This window comes from Gossypium raimondii, chromosome 12 (assembly GCF_025698545.1).
Source record: "Gossypium raimondii isolate GPD5lz chromosome 12, ASM2569854v1, whole genome shotgun sequence".
NCBI lineage: Eukaryota > Viridiplantae > Streptophyta > Magnoliopsida > Malvales > Malvaceae > Gossypium > Gossypium raimondii.
In genome coordinates, this window is record NC_068576.1 from 46406543 (window position 1) to 46427323 (window position 20781).

Consider the following 20781-nt stretch of genomic DNA (forward strand, 5'->3'; position numbering starts at 1 on the left):
TGATTTTTGTTTATATTTTAAATAACAAATATTCTCGGTTATTTGGAATTAACAAAGAAAATCGAACCCAATACGTTAGGGCTCAAATTTCCTCGAAAATCCCTAACTTTGAATATCGTTTTTATTTTGAAAACCTTTGAATCATAAAAAATAATTTTAATGTTTTGATAAAATCAAAATATTTATTTTAAAAAGTATGATAAGATATTGATGCATATATATACATGTATACAAAAATAACAAAAATAACAAAATAAAAATAAAAAATAAAATTTATAAAATAAAATAAAATTATAAACATAATAGACTAGTAATTTTTAAAAAATATGGATATATATGCATATATAAAAGAGATTTGAAAGTTATATTTATAAAAGTGTCGAATAATGTAGGTATATATATACATATTATAAAAAATATTTGGACTATAAGATAGAGGAAATATATAAGTATTATAAAATACGAATATATACGCATACATATGTACATAAAGCTAAGAAAACTAAAGTAATAATAATATAGTATATATATTTACAACATTTAAGAAATAAAAGAAAACGTGTGTTAATATGCATATGCGGTAAGTATAATAATAAAATATATAATATAATAATAATAAACTAATAATAATTCAGTAATAATAATGTAATATATAAAAAAACCCAAAATAGCAAATTAAGGATTAAACTAAAAAAACAACAAAATTTGAGAGCTGAATTTGAAAATAAAAACAAGAAAAGGAGTAATTCAAAACATGCGCAACAGGGGAAGGACTGAAGAAGTAAATTACCCAAAAAACACTGCACAGCAATGCGCAACATTGGATTAAATCAAAACATTAACAATGTTTCATGGAAAAATTTGAAAATAATAATAAAAAAAGAAAAAACAGTGATTTTGAAAACCATAAAAAACTGAAGGGCCTAAATTATAAATAACCCATCAACTTAAAATCAAACAAAAACCCCCTTTTTAAACCCTAAAAAGAACATTTTCTTTCTTTCTTTGACATTGCGCCGTAATGTTCTCCTTCTGCCCTCCTATGGCGATGAAACAAAGGAGCTTCAACGACGCCACACCGGTAAGTTCCCTTTACTCCCTTCCTCGTTTTGTTTATTTGTTGTTTTTTTAGAAGTAAAAGAAAAGAACTAAAATAAATTTTAAAAAAAATAGTAAAGGAACAGAGAAAAATAAAACCAAATCCCACCTTCAAAAATATTTTTCTGTATATTTTCTTTTTGATTTCGGTACAAAAAAAAAATTTGCTAACCCCGTTACAAAGATCGATTGGCCTTTATATAGCCGAATCAAAAAAAACAAGCCCTCGAAAACTTCCCCCCATTTACATTTTTGTCATATTTTCTGCCATTATCGATTGTTTGTTGCATGTGTATGGAAAACGTGCGTTGTGCGGGGCTACTGGACGTGCGAGCAAGAACGTGGAACAACGGGACAGCTGCTGCGACATGAGGACGTGTGCGGCGCTGGGAAAACTGCCTGGAACTTTCTGGGCCACTCTGTAATTGGGCTAGGGTTAATGGTTTGGTCTTTATTGGGTTCAATTGGTTTAATGGGTTTAGGTTATTTGAGACTCGAACTCATAGGGAAGAAAATAGATTTATGGATGGAATCAAATATGTAGTAGTTACAGACAAAAGTATTCGGTTATTGGTGAAAAATCAATATACTTCTAATGTCGAATCAGGATCAACTAGGACAGAAATAAAGCATTGGGTCGAACTCTTCTTATTTGTAAAAATGGATTATGTATTTATTTGGGCCCGGGTAAAAATGGCCTATTACATATGTAATTTGAGATTGTGAGGTTTTGGTGGAAGTACGAGAACAATGGGAAGCTTGAGCATGAATGGGGAAGGAGGTGAAAGGATGAATGTTGTTTTGCAAAGTTTCTCTCTTTTGTTTGGTTGACCAAAAAATCTAGTAAAATGAAAGAAAAGTTTGAACTTTTTTTTTCTAATTTTTTAATCACACTGTTGTGTGGTGTCACATATCAAAAGTAAGAGCATTTTGTGGGTTCTTCATGATTTTGAATTATAAGTAAGAAAACTTATTTTGATTTTGGGTTTTGATTGATTATTTTTTGAATGTTTTATATTTTGAATATTTTATTTATAAATTTTAGAATTTAGACCAAACAGCAATTAAGCCTTTATGTAAATTTATAGTTTTTAAATGTTTTATATTTTATGTCCTTTTATAATAAATTATATATATTTTCAAGTTCTTAACATTATAATTTTTTAATTTAGACTAAATTGAAAAAAATGTGTAAAAATTGAGGGTTAAATTTCTTGAGTTTTTCTAGAATTAAGACCAAACTGACAAAATATGTAAAGTGTTAATGACTAAATTTGTTATTATACCAATCAAAAGATCGCCACGTTAGCATTTCGTTTAGCAACCAAGGCATTTTAATGTGGAGTGACTTAAAATGACAATTAATCTAGTGGAAGTAACTAAATTAACAAAAAAAAAAAATTGGTGACCAAAAAAGGAACGTATTAAAACTTGGGTGACTATTTGGATAGTTTACCCTTTAAATTTTTAGGATTATTATTAAAAAAATTAAAAACATCAAATTGATATTTGGTTATAGCTAGGGGCTAAATTTGTTATTAACCCTTTAAATTAACGTGCCACATCACCCTCTTAATGGAAGATGGATGGGTGACAATAATGTAACATTTCGATAACTTTAATGACAATTATGTAACTTTTAAAAGTTGAGTGACTGAAATGTAATTTTAATAAAAGGTTAGGGACAATTGATGTAGTTTACCCTTGAAATTAAAACTGAGAAAAAAGGCCCAATAGAGCGGCAGTATTGCTGTTTAAAACTAAGAAAAAGAAGCCCAATAGCCGAAGTGTTGATGTTTAAAACCCATTTTAGTTGGCGATAAATATACCTTGGGGACTCAACTGAATCGCCTCCAATCCAAAACCCTAGGCCAACACCAGAGGCAGCTCCAAAATGGTTCAGCGGCTCACTTACCGCACGCGTCACAGCTACGCCACCAAATCCAACCAGCACCGCGTCGTCAAAACCCCAGGTATCTTCTTCCATCTCTCTCTCCAAAACCCAGATTCGTAAAGATATTTTGGTTCATTTGAATCCATGGGACGACTGTTTATGATCGATGGTGCATTGGCATGGCGGTGATTTCCTCTTTTGTTTTTGCTTCTATAGGAGGGAAGCTTGTTTATCAAACGACAAAGAAAAGAGCTAGTGGACCTAAATGTCCTGTTACCGGCAAGAGGATTCAAGGAGTATGCCTTTTTTTCCCTTTTGATGGAATTTATTGAATGACTGTTGAATTATTTATAAGGAAGTTGTTTCTTGGTTATGATTTTAGGGAGCTGAGATGTGATTCATTGGAGATTTTGATTCATTCTTTTTAGGTTTCTGTGAAGTTTTGATCTTGTGATATTTTAGACTTAAATGTTATGGTAATTTTAACTTATATGTACGTTTAGGGTCATTTTGATCATCAGCGTTATTTCAATTTACATTGTTTCATGGCTTTTCAATTGAAGTACAATGTGGGCATACGGAGAACGAAAACTGTGTATTTCAGTTTGACTATAGTTTTCTCAGTTTCGCTTAAATAAGCCTATAATATTTTGCAGATTCCTCATTTGAGGCCTGCTGAGTATAAGAGGTCTAGGTTGCCTAGAAACCGTAGGACTGTGAACCGTGCTTATGGTGGAGTTCTATCTGGAAGTGCTGTTCGAGAAAGGTTTGTTCATCAACATTTGAGACTTTCTATGTCATGTTGCATTCATGTATTCAGCGGTTCAAGACATGTTTTGTTGATTGGGGATTATTGCAGGATCATAAGGGCCTTCTTGGTGGAAGAGCAAAAGATTGTGAAGAAGGTACTGAAGATTCAGAAGACAAAGGAAAAGCAATCATCCAAGTGAGAGCTAGGATTTGCTAATGGATTGATAGTGAATCTTGGAATAGTAGTTTGAGGGGATTTAAGATTTGGATTTATGTTTTTACATTTGTTATGAATCATGTTCTACTTTTTCATCTTGTCGACAAATCAACTTTCATGTCAAAATTTTGTTTTTGGAACACTCACTTTGTTTGCTCTTCTCCAAATTTGGTATTTCCACTGAATGTGCAATGTTGCCTGGTTATGCGATTGCCCCCACATTATTTGTTTCACCATTTGAGAAAAGTCCATGCTGACTGGCATTGAGTGTTTTTAGATGTTCTGAGCTGAGCAGTTCTCAATTGTTTCTGAATTAAAATTTCGCTTCTGGACGACTCTGACTGAGTTTGATGTTACTGAGTCAAGTAATATGGAAATTTAGATTTACTAAACAATTCATTAATGAATAAATAAACATCTTTAAATAATATAGTTTAACTACTCTATTAGAAAAAAGTATTTGATACATATGGTTTTCTTTGCTTTTGTTAGTCCTTAAAAACTATTATTTGCATTGTTCATTGCATTTTAATCTCTAAAATATTCTCCACTTTAACACCTACATGTTATCATATAAATTTCGCATGAAAACCACAGATTGAGATAATAATGGTTAAATTCGAATTAAAAGTTAATACATTTCTTTTCAAAATAAGGACATGAATTATAGAATAAAATCCCCAAGTTCCACTACTAGCATTTAAACAACTTTGTGTGGATATGAACTTCCCAGTTTCTCTCTTATCCATTGAGATGAAGAGCTGCCTGAAGCTGTTCCTGAAAAGCTTATAGGCTTGAGTGAGTGCGAGTCGTGACTAATAGATCATTATTACTTCTCTATATAAAAATAGTAAGTTTGAAGTTTAGATCCTAAGAATATAGGAATATACAAATCACAAAAGCAGTGTGGTTCACTGATGAGTAAAAAAGAAGGAATAATACTGGTGGTACATTTTACGTAATAAAAGGAAAGGGATGCTCACGTTATAACTAATTAATTATAATGCTCACGGTATAACTAATTAATCGTCTTTGAACTCTTTCGTTGGCCGTGCTTCGAAGCCCCCTTCTGTTCTCTTCTCGAGTGAATAAGGCATGTACGTTCCCAGAATTCTATCCCACATGACGAAGAACGGCTGCGAGAAATTGTATTTGGTCCCATAAAGCTGATGGTGAATATCATGATATGCAGAATTGTTTCTAAAGAAAATATGAAAGGGGTTTCCAGGAAGCATCAATCCACAATGGTCATCAACTGTTTTGATGGTGGCAAAAGAGAAGAAAAAGATGGAAGTTCGTGGAGACATGCCAGAGAGGAGAAATGATAAGGCACCGCCTACTGTGTCACCAAGAAGCCCCTCCACTGGATGATTGTACAAAGCTCCAAATGCATAAGGAACAACAAGCCGATGATGCAGAGAGTGCACGTGCCGATATAAGAACTTGTTCTCGTGCATGTATCTATGCAGAAAATACTGCCACGTATCCAGAACCACCATTGCTGTGACAAATTGTCTAACTAGAGTAATAAAGGAAGATGACTGTTGTGCAGATGCCCCAGCATCGCTCCCTGACAACTGCAAAATGCAATGTTTGGTAAAATTAAATACAATACAGACAATTTGACAACTGAAAAAGGAATGGAATCTTAGGTTCAATTAACAAAAACCAAAAGTGGAGTAAAGATAACAAAGGAAAATAAAAACAGTTAACCAACAAGCTAGAGATCACAAACACAAGCCATAACAAAGCATACTTCCACATTTATTCTGCCTACCTCATAACTATTAAAGAATAAATTGAAGATGGATTAGTCAGTAGATACGCAAAAGAGAAGTGCATACTAAAACGGTAAGATTATAGCTGAAAATTCATATTACAAAGACAATTCAATGCTATGATTCTCAGACTTGGAGCAAGCATATAACTAACACGTGTGCTCAATCTTTCTAAGTTATTCCATATAATTGGAGGACAATACTTACATACACGTCCAAAAATGTGTTATAAACGTGTAGCTAAGGGAAAACAAATGAGTCGGAACACCATAGATTCAATGTAACAAGGCTACTAGATGGGCTACGGGGACAGGACATGTGCAGTTGAGTATAGATAAATAAGTACTTGCTGTCCTATTTATAATAATGAGTGGATCAAAAGAAATCAAGTTGAAATCATGGCTGATTAGAGTATCCATCCAACCTTTGTAAGTCAGCCTGGACAAATATATTGCATCCAAATAATTAACTCCAAACACTTGCTTGTATCCTTGCAAAGTAATCAAGGGTAAGAATTTGGAATCATGCCTAGAAAATTTGGCAAAATCTTATGGACTAACTTCCTTTCTGAGTAAACCAAGTGACAGTCTAATTCTAAGAACGAATAGCGGTACGATTAAAAAAAAAGAAGGGCAAAGGCCCTAGCTATGAATACTGTCAGAGAGGCTTCTCTAGTAAAGGAAATTAAAAAGGAGCTAAAATTCAATGAAACACAGCATCAAAAACCATAAGATAATCCTAAAATCAAAAAAGAAAAACAAGATCGCAACCATAAGAAGAAGAAAAAATCAGCTATAATTAGAAAATATAGTGAAAAAGAAATCAATCGTCAAAGAAAGTTAATTAATTTTAATTTTAGGAAGGAATTACCGTGAACAAAAGGATGGCGACAACAGCCTGAACAGATTGTTGCAAAAGAACGCCTTTAACGACAGTTTGTTTGGAGACCAAATTCTTCTCATCCTCATCCGTTTTCGAATGCAATCTATAATTTTCAAAAGACCCTAAACACACATATATTCCTGAATAAATCCAGTAAACAACAATCGGAACGATAGTCCCCAATAGTTCATCGGATATAGCAAAACCCATCTCCTCTTGCTAAACAAACTTCAAATAAAACCACATCAAATTTTGAAGAGGAATAATAATAACTTTGTAAAAAAAAGAAAAAGCACAGACGACTTTGGGAATTTTCTGGTCTGTACTCTGCCGTCTGTCCCTTATAGGCTTAAACGAGAATAATGGTCAAAAGTGACGTTTTTCATAAATAAAATAATAACAATGATTAAGAAAAGTCTAAGAGTATAGGAAACAACTACTAATAAAAAAAGTGAAGAAAGAAAATTCAAACATCCTATTTAGGGTTGGAATGAAAGTGAAACTTCTAAATCGACCAGAATTGGGGAAAGAAAAAGAACCGACGACTGCATTCGAATAAAGAAAATATCATCTGAAATAATAATTCGATACATGCGGTTCCATCATGAGAAATATTTAAGATATCGATTTAGAGTGATCGGACGGAGGCGATTATAGCGTGATGGCAATTGAATCCCTACCCACTTCTTAAAAAAGTTTTGGATCCGAGTGCCTTATTATTAATATTATTATTGTTTTCGATTTCAGTATTTAAATATTGAATTTTTTATTAAATTTGAAATATTATGTAAAAATTATTTTAATTTTTTGAAAAACCGATCAATTTTATTTCAATTACTTTTAAGCTTTACCGGCGTCCAAGTTTGAATTTTGTTTCTACTGTTATAGGTATATTATTTGTATCCAATCTGATATTTACTTGAATAAGTTTTTTATATTATTTTAATTAAGATTTCTGAATTGATAGCGCAAGATTTTTCAAATAAAAGCGAAATGGTACACTCCAAGATAATGCAAAACATAAAATGCATACTGAACACCAACTTCTTTCTGTAACCGATAACGACATCGTTTTGGCTAGAAAAACAAGGGCCCCTTTCCAAAACCTAGAGAGGACTAGCTTAAAAAGATAATGGAGAAACCAATAAACATTCAAGTAAATTGCTATTTTGATGTAGTTGTTGATGGTTCTTCACTCTCACTGCCATGAACAAGCTGGTGATGATTGAATCAAGTCAATATCAGATTCATAATTAATGCTTCTATTATATTATTTATATACCAGAACAATTACTAGAGGATGAGTTAAAAACATACCAAGGAACCGATTTGCTCGTAGGCTTCCATTACTTTTGGATCTTCTTCATCTTCATACCCCACTTGTAATATTCTCGGTCCATTGACAGACCACAACGCCCTTCGACCCGCTTCCTGGAGAGATGAACAAAAAATATTGTGATGCATGCAAATTCGTATTAATACAAATTCGTATAAAGTGAATAATCCTAATGCAGAAGATGCATTAAGGAAACCAAGGTAACCCGGACCGAAGTTTTGAATTTTAAGAAAATGAAAAAGTCCATGCATTTCGAAAGCATCTAAGTTGATTTCCTAGCTTAGTTTAGTTCCATGAGAAATGATCCTCAAGTTTAGTCTAAAAGTCAGTGATGCACTTTCAACTAAATCCGTGACTGAAATTTTAATGATCTTAAATTTAGTATGTAGGTAAATAAAAACCAATTAGAAAGAAAAAATTGATTTGAACAGATATTATCACTGGATTTAGTTGAAAGTGTATTGATCACTCCCGGATTAAGTGGTGGAAACTTCCAATACTTTTTCCAAGAAGTAGAGACGATCATTCACTAGTTTTATAGCACCACCTGCAATAGTGCATTACTAATATATAAGGGATACATAAGAGTCAATATCTTCTGAGGACTTTAATACCATTCCTTGTCATTAATAGACACAATGAAAAACAATAACTCATGTCACAACTTTCATAGCTGGGAACTGAAGAACAATCCCCAGAAAATCTTAGAAGAAAAACTAAGAACTTTCCAGAGTCCTCTTCCAAAATTTCAGCTAATAGTTTTGTGGGTGCACAAGAAAGCTCTGCAATTTCTTAAAGGAAGTAGAATATGTTTAATGGGTTTAACAGTGTGCTACACTTAGATAGGAACAAAAGAAATATGACCAATTTTGACCTGTAAAGCAATCAGGTAAATAGCCTCCAATGCTTGAACACGAATCTCAGGATCCTTAACAGGTTCACGGTCAATGGAGAGTGCACTTCCAAGCTCAAGTGGCATTTTTGATGTGTCTTGTTCACCATATATCTGGGCAGAGGCCAAGAGATAAATGAGGAAAAAAATTCAAGCCATGAGCTTTTGCTGGATATATAAACAAGAAACTGATGAAACAAATGTGACACACCAAGCAATGCTGCCACAAGACATTCAAATCAAACTAAGAAATCTCTCTTCAGAGCTGACCAAAGTTACCTTGGTTCCAGCAACCGGGAGAAGCAGAGCTGGCCAAAGAAACTCTGATATCAAGAGCAAATTCTGTAGTTGATTCTCTGCTTCAAAGCAGCAGTTCCTAATAGTTCCAGAAACCTGTAACCATAAAAACAACCCGCTGATCTTAATAGGTCTAGTCAAGTACAAATTGGTTTTATTTGTATAAGCTTCGCCCCTAAGCTTGATTAGAGTAAGCTTTTACTTACAATACATGGTTGAAAAGAAACTATTCACAAGCTTAATCAAACTCTCAAATTAGTCAATTTATCTACCCACCATACTCTGAACAAGTCTACTATTGAATATTGATCCGTCAGTTATGAAGTATCAGCTCTTTCAGTTTCTTCTTACAACAAATTTCTAGCTCATTAAGCTCTTCTAATGCAAATCTCAAATTAATCTTGGGTTATATTATAGGCAGGCTATCTTATGGAAAGCCTTCCGTTAGCTCCCCTAAAACGGTTATTCTTATCAAAGACATCTGCGAGAAAAAATGCAGTAATCATTCTGGGGCTGATAAACAACCATGGGTGAGCTTTGGCCAACAAGGAAAACTGTGACCAAGCAGATGCTGTCTCGTTAACATGTAATAGGCCGTTAATGAACCAGCTTTTTCTGAGACAGTCCTAACTTGGCAACAGCAGCAAATTCTCTAAAGGACCTTACTTGTTTATAGCAATAATGCAATGAAGCAAAATGATCGAATCACTGGATCCTAGAAAAGGCTATAAATATTTCAATGCAACTTCAAAGACTTTCCACAAGGTTAGAAAGAGTTTCCAAGATTTCTGGGTCAAGCGTTATTGCCATAAAGGACAAGAAGAAGAAAACTAAAAGAAGAAGAATATTCCATAAAATGAGTAATACTGAAGAAACTTACTGCTTCATTAATCAATTTTACATACCCCTTTTTTTCTCAATAGACTAGAAGAATCAAACTGTCTAATAATCTGCTTTAACAAGCCACGCTTGGGATCCAATAACATTTTCCTCCCCTCCTCTTTCTTTGAGATGTTTACAAGTATGGAACCAACATGATCAAAAGGGTCATCTTGTAAAGGTGTAACAAAAGAATGTGAGGCTGACATTTGAAGGATAAACATACAATACAAGTGTACAAGGCTATAAATGAATTGAAGTAAAAAAAAAAAGATGTAAAACACACCACTGGTTTCACTGCATCTACAGAATGATCTTACAAGCTTCATTACATAAAGTCCTTGCATCTTATCATCTCCAATCTAAAAAGCACAAAAGGTTGCGTGATAAGTAAATGAAGTTTCCCAAAGATACGGCAGAAAAGGAGCCATAATAAGAAGCTAGATATAGACATACAACATTCAATATAAATCTTGCAATAGTTAAAATGAAAAAATGACCTTTTTCCCAATATTTGTATGGATTTCAAAAAAGAGTAGTAATAGTCATAGGGAATAAAACGAAAGCACCTGAAGCAAGGAAGAAATACCATCATCCAACTGTGTTAGATTAACCAGGAGCATAACCAGCAATTGAGTAATACTAGAGCCTAGCTTATACAACATATCCATGGCTATTTTAATCAACCCCATTTCAACCATCTTAGCAGCCAGTCCCGCATTTTGGGACAGATTTACAAGAGCTTCAGCAGCTGGTTCTGAAACTTCCTGCAACATTTATATATGAGAGAACCACCCCATCAAATGAAATGTGCTTGAAATCGAAAGATAGGTGCTTGTGTTAATTGATTCAAACATTTTCACTAAAATCAGTTAATGAAAAGCAGTAAGGATTAGCAAAAGAAAGTTTCTCTGTAAAAACATAAACACCTTATCATCACTCAAAAGCCTAGATAACGATGGAAGCACGGTGTTGGCATAGTTTGAAAGAGAGTGCAAGCCGTCCTCAGAGCCTGTTAAATCACGCACAATATCAACAGCAGCCTTCTTCACCTACACATATAACAGCAATAAATACCAATACAAGTAATTCAACTGAGCTTGAAACAGAAACAACCCTGAATGGAGAAACTTCTATACAAGTATATTTAAGGTTCAACGACTTGAATTCTACAAGTTGTAAAAGGAAGAACTAAAGCTGGGAATTAAATGGGGTTTTTTTGTACGAAGATGAAATGACCCAAAAATAAACTGTTTAGCTTAGTTCGAGTGCTGATAAGTAACTAAATATAGAGTAGAAGTTGAAAACTTGTTAAAACAATTTTTAAAAAGATAAAAACCAGTTTCGAGAATTTTACATCAATTTGTGGCGAATTATAAGAAGCAAAATAGATGGTCACAATGAATACAGGGAAACTTACAGGAGGAGAGGGGGCAGAGAGGAAGCCTATTAGCTCTTCCAGTTCAGTCGCCATTATCGTTCTTCTGTTGATGCTCGCGACGGCGAAGCAGCGAACAATTCGTAAATAAGTGTCCTCCAAATATGATTCAAAACGACTTCGTTCCAGATTTTAATATCTTAGGTTAAATTTTACAGGTCATCCCTGCATTTCACGTTTTGTATAATTTTAGTCTTCTACTTTTATTTGATCAAAATGGTCCTCTACTTTTTGGTTTGTTAAAATTTTATTCTAGCTGTTAATGTTTTTTGACATGTTCTTTTATTTATATTTATTGACATGGAAAAAAAATCCTCTACCCCTTTCTCATTTTATTAAGCTGCTTTTTTTTTCATGAAAATTGTCTTTCACCATTAACCCTCGCCCTTACACTGGGTAGGTGCCATCAATTTAATTACTTAAGGATGGAGTGGAGTTTGTATTGACATTATTTTCTAAACTAACATTCATTTGTTGTCAAAAGTAACTTGCAAAAGAATTGGGATAAAACATAAAAAAAAAATTAGGGTAAACTATACCAATTGTCCCTAAGCTCTGTTTAAAATTACATTTGGGTCACCCAACTTTCAAAAGTTACATAATAATCACTAATGATATCGAATTGTTACATTTTGGTCATTTGATCGTTAACTACCTTAAAAGGATGACATGACACGTTAATTTAAATAGTTAATTGCTAATTTAGCCCTTAAACTATTGGTAAATTTTTATTTTGATACTTTTAAAAAAATTAACCATAATTCTACCAAAAATTTAAAAAATCTTAAAATTTATAGTCAAAATATTTTTAAAAAGTATTAAAACTATTTTTAAAAAATCCACTATCGATTTTATTTTTTGTTATCTTTTTTTTCTTAAGAAATCAAAGTCAAATTTTCATTAAGACAAAATCAAACCCAGATTTATTAAAGCCAAAACTTACATTCAAACAAGCTTTTTTTTGGTGAATCATTGTGTTTTTGTTTTTACTTTTGAAAAACTGTGCTCTTTTTCAATAATAGGAAAACAATTCCATGGAAGTCGAGATGGGACCATTACCTTAGAAACTTATCTTATGGAAGTCGAGTTCCAAGGTGACGGTGATTTAGTCTAAGCAGAAGTCTCAATTGACGACCATTATGCGGTCACGAATTGGAGTATAACTAGGGGGCCAGTTGACGATCGTTATGCAGTCACGAGTTCGAGCTCTTCGGATACCCTAAGATATGTCTTATAAATACCATACATAAGTATAAGGGCTTAATCATAGGGAAAAATTGAGAGGTTTCCTGGTATAATAAGCTTATTCATTTTTCCCATCTCCACCAAAGACAGTGTCTTCTACCTCCAAGACTGATTCGAGGCAATAAGACTCTCAGGGGGGAGCAGCTGTGACGGTGGAGTGGAGTAAAGGTGAAGCACCCTTTAAGGTGACAACAGTTGTCATATTTAAACAACTCATTAACAACTACAATTGTTGTAACAACCTTTTTTTAGTGAAATCGGAACAGTGGTTTCGGGACCACAAATCTGAGTCAGTAAGAAAAATTATTTTAAATTTATTTTATGGTCTACCGTATAATATGAATATTGTATAAAAATTTTGTTAAGAAAATTTTACCAATTACATGATTAATTGATAAAATGACCAAATTGCATAAAATGCAAAAGTTGAATTCTAGTAGCTAAAAGGATCAAATAGCTATGGAATTCAAAATTGGAGGTCCTTATATGGCAAGTAGACCATTAAGAGGAGTTAGTAGATAAGTTTGATGATTCATCCATGGAAAATTAGAAAAGAAAAGGATAAAATTGGAAAGATGATAAATAAAGATGATAAATAAAAATAAAAAATATCATCATTTTATCATCATCTTTCCCAAATAAAATATGGAAACCCTATCCATGGAGAATTGAAGAAAGATAAAACTTATTTGGCCTAATTAGGTGAGTATTCAAGTCCCGCTTTTAGTAATTTTATATTTCGATATCGTAATAGCTTAATCTAGCTATTTGGGATTAATTTGTAAATTTATCAAATTACTAGGGTTTTTCCATGAATGAATATGCATGAATTATGAAATTTATGGTAGAAAATGAAAGGTTGTTGGTAGATAAATAACTTTTGTAAAGTGAATTTTGATGAAATTGTGATTTAGGGACTAAATTGTAAAGATGTAAAATTTATGGAAAAATTATGAATTTTATGAATTACTTGGGCTGAAAATGTTACATGTAAAAATTTGTTAGGCTTGGAATAAGGATTAAATTGCATGAATTTCATTTTCTGAGCCTAGGGACAAAATTGTCATTAATTAAAAGTATATGGGCAAAATAGTAATTTTTCCTAGGATGTAAATTGAATTGAATTGATTATGAATTGTATTAAATTTAGTTAAATTTACTCGTATAGATCCGGATAGATAAAATACGGAATTAGATCGAGGAAAAGAGAAAGTGTCGAATTAGTAGAAAACAAATCAACAAACACTTGTCAAGGTAAGTTCATGTAACTAAATTGTATATTTGTATGTTTAAATTGAATGTTATATACGTGAATTCTGTAAATGTCATGTATATGAAATTGATCACATATCCGACAATGTTTGATAAATATTAAGTCTCATTTAAAATAAATGAGATTTGATGGATACAGGGCTCCCGAATTGGTTGTGGTCATGTATATGTTGCGGACACACCATAGCTCGAAAGAGCATCCCAATATTAGCCCTCTCGAGCTTTTCATTATATGGTTCTTGCGAGCTTCCCATTAATAGCTCTTCGGAGCATCCCGATCGGTTTTGATTCTGCATGTGATGTGGGCACACCGCAGCTCTTATGAGTGTCCCGTTATATGGCTCTTCGTGAGCTTCCCGATTAAAGGCTCTTTGTGAGCTTCTCGATATGGCTCGTTTGAACTTCCCGATATATGGGTATCCAGAGCTTCCAGTTAATGGCTCTTCGGAGTTACCCGTTATTGTCTTGCATGAGCTTCCTGATTATAGCTCTTATGAGCTTCCCGTTATACAGCCCGAATAAGCTTCCCGTTACATGGCTCATATGATCTTCCTGTTATATGGCTTGAAAGAGGGCTTCCTGTTTATGTGCTCGTATGAGCATTCCTGAATATGAATTGACGAAGTATAGACTTGTACACTTTATGTGTACTACCCGGGTATCCATAGATATTTTAAATGATTCAACGGGTAAAACCCTGATACGAGAAAATAAATGAATTCTGTAACACCCCTAACTTGAATCCGTCGCTGAAACAGGGTTACGAAGCATTACCAAAATTTATAAATCAAACAGACAGAAAATGTAAGCATTTCATATCATATATCATTCATGTCAAGAACTAATCAAAATCATACATATTGTCCCTTATATGAGCCCTCGAGACTCAAATTACGCATCAGAAACAAATCGGGACTAACTCAGAAAATTTTTCGAAACCATTTAATATTTTCAACACTGCAGGGGTCACACGCTTGTGTGGTCAGGCCGTGTGAAAAATTTAAGCATACTGACTTATGCAAATTAAAAGATACAAGGGACACAGCCATGTCACCTGGCCGTGTGTCATACACGGTTGAGACACACGCCCGTGTCTCTACCCGTGTGGACGAAAATAAGCCATTTTACAAGCCATATTTCTCACCCAATTTTATGTCAACCTACAATCAACTTTGTGCATATCTACAAACAATAATTAGACATCAAAAATAAGTCAAAATCAAGCTTTAAACATATAATATTGTCACTTACAATCAATATGTTTTTAGGCACCTCAGATATCAGATTATAACAGGTATATTAATATTTTCAATATATTCATATGTATAACTAACTTATATGCATATTTGTACCTAAAGTTTACCAAGCTAATTTGCATTATTTCTAACCAAGTCACTTACCTACCAAAACTTACCATTTGATGCCAAAATGTATTTCAAATACTAACATATTAAGTTATATATATACCTTACATATCATGGTACCGATTCATGATCAATTTATTGCATCCCAAAACACATGTATATAAATGTACTTTTATCTAACATTTTATCTTTCACCATACAACCATAAACCCAACCACACATCAAACATTTAAGATAAATATGCATCAAACCAATATGTGCCAAAAACACAAGCCAAATAAGTGGCTAATATTAACAAAACTCTTATAGGCCAACATTAACCAGAATACCTATGCATTATAACCAAATCAAAACATTTAAAAGTACCGATAGACAGTGTGATATAACTTTGACAAAATTCCAACCAGATCGAGCTTCCAATAATCTGAAAAGTAAAGGAAAACAACTACGTAAGCAACGAATGCTTAGTAAGCTCGTATAAACTTTAATCATATTAATTCATTTCAAATATGAAATCTATATGTATCAAGAATAACCCAATATTGATACCACAATACTCATGAAGCTATATTCATCAATTCACAAGGTGAATAAATCCACAGTATCACATATACATATTATCCCAAGCTTAGTAAGATTTTATATAACTTTTAACTCTTCCAGATTTCTTTATTTTCATTTGCGTTTCTTTACTTTCCACACTTATTCTATATGCATGACACACAAGTCATAAACATATCATTCAACCATGGTCACAAGCTAGTGTATTTAACCAAAGCCTTTTTCGAATTGATCACATGATAAGTCATTTCATAAGAAAATTCATAATTTAAAACCTTACCACTTTTTGATGAGCATTAGCATATTTTCACTTAAATACTTACCAATTCAATACATCTTATAAACAACACTGGTTAGCGTACTTGCACATATTACATATAAATTCAACATTGATAAACTTATTTTCTTGACATTTCACACTTGAGTTTATTACTCGTCTTAACATACATAATTTCCTTGTATCAACATATCAAAGATAGTCACATATTTACATGTCATGATACATATAATTCTCTTGTCGTTTCTTCATAAACATAAATCATTCATTTCATTATATTAATATTTCATGTATCATCATTTTCATGAATTTCGTGTATATTTATTCTAGTAACAGTTCATAATGATGAATATACATAATTATCAAGCAAGTTTCACATACATGTATTTTTCATGTCATGTTTCAATATGTCAAATAAACATCATTTCCATGTATTTCAGGTATATACAGGTAATAGTTCATTTCAAACTCATGTTATCTCATATCAGAACTTTACCTGTTGAATCATTTAAAATATCGATGGATACAAATGTAGTACACATGAAGTGAATGAATCTGAAATCCGTCAATTCATATTCAGGGGTACTCATTAGGGCACATAATCAGAAAGCACTCTCTCGGGCCATATAACAGGAAGCTCATGTGAGCCATGTAATAGGAAGCTTATCCGGGCTATAACAGGAAACTCATAAGAGTTTAGAATAGAAAGCTCATGTGAGCTTAACGGGTAACTCCGAAGAGCTATTATCAAGAAGCTTCGGATAACCATATATCAAGAAGTTCAAGCGAGCTATATCGGGAAGCTCATGAAGATCCATATATTGAGACGCTCATGGTATGTCTGTAATACATGCAGGATCAATACCGATCAATAATAGGACGCTTACAAAGAGCTACGGTATGTCTGCAACACATGCAGGATCAATACCGATCGGGATGCTCGCAGGAACCATGTAATGGGAAGCTCGAGAGGGCTTATTATAGGACGCTATTTTGAGCTATAGTGTGCCCGCAACATATGCAGAGCCACATCCAATACGGGAAATCCTATATCCATCGAATTTCATTTATTCAAACGAGACTTTATATTTATCAGACATCATTGGATATATGATCAATTTCATATATATATATGACATTTACACAAATTCACAAATACAACATTCAATTCAAACATATATTTATACAAAATTTAGTTACACGAACTTACTTGGCTAAATTGCAGAAATACTAAGATTCAGGGGTATTTTGGTAATTTTCCATTTTCCTCGATATTCCACCTGATCTTGATCTAAATTAATAATTTCATTCAAATTATTAATTTATACAATAAAAAAAATTCATTTCCTGCAATTTGGTTATTTTTGACATTTTTACAAAATTGCTCCTAAAGTTTTACTTTTATTCAATTTAGTCCCTAAGCCTAAAACATGCAAATTAGCCATTTTTAATGTAAACTCATGCTAGCCGGATATTCATATATATTTTGCTCCTCCTCCTCTCCATTCTACATCCTTAATGTATATAACATGCTTATATATAACATTATCTATAATTTCACTATTACTTATATGTTCATATCAAAGCTGTCCACTTGAGTCATAGTCACTAAATTATTTATATCTTGGGCTAAAGAATTATAAATTAAGATCCGTTTGATGTTTTTAAAACTATACTCAAATATAATTCTACCATAAAAAATTCAAAATTTATAATTTAGCCAATAAGTACAGCAAAATCTTCAAATTTATCCATGTTCTGTTGTTTGACAACTTCGACCTTTCTTTACTAAAATTAGTTAATTCTTAGTACGAGGTTTGGATGATGTCTCCGTTTGTTTCTCTTGAAAATAGACTCATTAATAATTTAAAAATATAAATTTAAACCCCTAATTATTTTTTTACAATTTTTTGATGATTTTCCAAAGTCAGAACAGGGGAACCTGAAATCAATCTGACATTGTCTCACAAAAATTCATATATCTCATAATATGAAACTCTTTTGCTTACACCGTTTCTTATATGTAAAACTAGACTCAATAGAATTTAATTTAATAATTTAATTAACCTCTAATTAAATTTATACAATTTTTGGTGAAATTTCAAATTCAGACTACTACTGCTGTCCAAAATTGTTTTAGAGCAAAATGTTGATAACCAAGTTTATAACACCCTCCTTTCCTTTCTCTACAATATTTCCCTTCACTAACATATCAAGAACATAGAACCTTATATAAGAAAACTCTACTTTAACATTATTTTCATGCTTTTTCAATAATATCAAACCTAAAAATATATTAAACTCTTGATGTTCTTACCTTGTTCTATTGATTTCAATCTTTAACTTAATTTTCTCTCTCCTCCAGCTTCTATTTCTTGAATCTAACTTGATATTCTAGCTCCCCATAGTCTCCTTATTATTTTACTCTCTTGGTAGCTATGGAAATTCTTTTGATTTCTAAGTGAAAATGGTGAACTTTTGGTAAAAGGACCAAATTGTAAAAAAAAAATTTCTTTCTACTGTTCTCTTCTCACGTGGGTGCATCGAAAGATGAAGAGAATCTTCATCTTTCTTTCCTTATATACTAAATAAAATAATAATAAAATATCACTAAAATATTAATAAAATAATATTTATTTAATTAAATAATTATAAAATATCATCAAAATATCTCTAATATCATCATTGCCTTCTAGAGTTCTCTCTCTTTCTAGTTGACCATTTTGCCCTTTATGATCTTTTAAAATTTCATCCTTGAGTCATCACTTAATTTGGTAAAATTGTGATTTAGTCCCTCATCATTCTTCACCTATTCAATTTGGTCCTAATTCATCCATTTTCCTTAGTTTCTAGATCATTTCACCCTTAAAATATTTTCACTATTGCTCATTCAACTTTTTTATATTTACACTTTAACCCCTCAAATTTTAAGTATTTACTCTTGGGCCACAAAACTTTTTTTACTTTTGCGATTTTGTCCTTTCTTGAATTAATATATCATAATATACTTCCCAATGTTGACAATTCTCAAAATTTCCTTTTGTCACTTTATTTTCTTACTTTACTATATCAAGGATAATATCTTACTTTCTTCTGTAGTAAATTTTTGGGTATTATAAATTCAAAGTGAATTGTTACTTATATATACATGAAATACATGGAAATTTGGTATTGATGAGCTCATACACTATTCTTGAAATCCATGTGAAGTAAATGACTAACATGTTTGATGACGTAGTGTGTTTTAGGCTATTAGCCAAATTGCTTGGATGCATCTTATATGTTTATTTTAATAAAAATGAATGGTAAGTTAATTTCCTATTATACGAACTTACTAATCATTAAATGCTTACCTTGTTTATTTCCTCTGTTTTATAGTATTCGGAAGCTCGTAAAGGTTAGACACGGGTCGGAGCAACATCACACTATCCTTCAGCCCGTTTTGGTATAAATAGCAAAAATTTTTTTTGGATATAATGGCATGTATAGGTTAAATTGGCCAAATGATGGCATATAAATATTTAGTTGAAACTAGCCATTGGTATGGCTTGTGTTTGGTATATTTTGATATGTAAATATATGGCCTAAACATGTTTGATGTGTGTGTTTGAAATGGTTCAATGGTGGAAAGTTTATAGACCTATTGATGATTGGTTTGAGATAGCATAATTGGTAAAATATGCCTATATGCATATATGTGTATTTGGTAAGTTTGAACACTTGAACATATGTGATAATATGTCATGCATAAGACTTAGTTTTGGCCTGGTTTTAATGTCTTGAATTGGTTGGTGAATGTATTAAAGTGTTGATGTAGGTGGAAGACAAATTAGGTGAGAAATGTGGCCTTGGAAAGGGCCTATTTTCGTCCACACGGGCAGAGACACGGGCGTGTGTCTCAGCCGTGTGTGACACACAGCCTAGCACATGGGTGTGTGTTTAGGCCGTGTGTCCCCTGCATCTTAAAATTTTAAAACAGAATGAACATGATTTTTCACACGGCCTGGCACACAAGCATGTGGCTTGGCCGTGTGACCCCTGCACCTACACATGACCTAGCACACGGGCGTGTGACTTGGCCTGTGACCCAAGTCAGAGAGTTACATGGGTACGGACACGGGCTAGGACACGGCCATGTGCCCTATTTCAAATGCCCACACGGCCTGACCACACGGGCGTGTGTCCCCTGTGCAAAGGAAAAATTTTGAAATTTCGCGAAAAATTCTCTGAGTACCCGGTTTAGTTCCGACTTGTTTCTAATGTATGTTTTAGGCCTCGAGGGTTCATTTAAGGGACTTATTGAATTATTTTTGACATGATTGTTAAATAATTGAAATGCTCGTATTTGATCTGTATATTTCGGTAATGCTCCGTAACCCTATTTCGACATTGGATATGAGTTAGGGGTGTTACAACCATTGCCGCGTTGACTCGAGTTTTACCTCTACTCTGCCGGAACATCCGCTTTCCCCCTAAGAGTCTTCTTGCATCCAACTTGGTCTCGAACTTCAGATAAGAATGAAGGTTAAAGATACTGTCTTCGATGGAGATGGAGAAAAAAATTACGTTGATTAAAATGAAAAACCCATTCGTTTTCCCCT

General features: G+C 32.9%; 3 protein-coding genes and 1 long non-coding RNA gene across 4 annotated transcripts; 2 read left to right on the plus strand and 2 right to left on the minus strand.

The window, feature by feature from the left end:
• The first annotated feature begins 970 nt into the window (after positions 1–970).
• Positions 971–1986, plus strand: LOC105764520 (uncharacterized). Its single transcript, XR_001124658.2, has 2 exons — positions 971–1081; positions 1437–1986. It is a non-coding gene; the product is annotated as an uncharacterized LOC105764520 (long non-coding RNA).
• A 917-nt stretch (positions 1987–2903) lies between these two features.
• Positions 2904–4178, plus strand: LOC105764519 (60S ribosomal protein L34). Its single transcript, XM_012583121.2, has 4 exons — positions 2904–3071; positions 3209–3288; positions 3649–3758; positions 3852–4178. Exons 1-4 carry the CDS (start codon positions 2993–2995, stop codon positions 3940–3942), a joined length of 360 nt encoding a protein of 119 aa, XP_012438575.1. The 5' UTR covers positions 2904–2992; the 3' UTR covers positions 3943–4178.
• A 593-nt stretch (positions 4179–4771) lies between these two features.
• On the minus strand, positions 4772–7179 carry LOC105764517 (sphinganine C4-monooxygenase 1). Its single transcript, XM_012583118.2, has 2 exons — positions 6608–7179; positions 4772–5536 (listed from the first exon to the last, which is right to left on the minus strand). Exons 1-2 carry the CDS (start codon positions 6827–6829, stop codon positions 4982–4984), a joined length of 777 nt encoding a protein of 258 aa, XP_012438572.1. The 5' UTR covers positions 6830–7179; the 3' UTR covers positions 4772–4981.
• Positions 7180–7628: 449 nt separating this feature from the next.
• On the minus strand, positions 7629–11596 carry LOC105764515 (uncharacterized). The gene is made up of 9 exons (XM_012583114.2): positions 11444–11596; positions 10953–11075; positions 10593–10790; positions 10310–10385; positions 10050–10195; positions 9127–9240; positions 8830–8961; positions 7937–8050; positions 7629–7834 (listed from the first exon to the last, which is right to left on the minus strand). The coding sequence occupies exons 1-9, from the start codon at positions 11495–11497 to the stop codon at positions 7784–7786; spliced, it is 1008 nt and encodes a 335-aa protein (XP_012438568.1). The 5' UTR covers positions 11498–11596; the 3' UTR covers positions 7629–7783.
• Positions 11597–20781: the final 9185 nt, after the last annotated feature.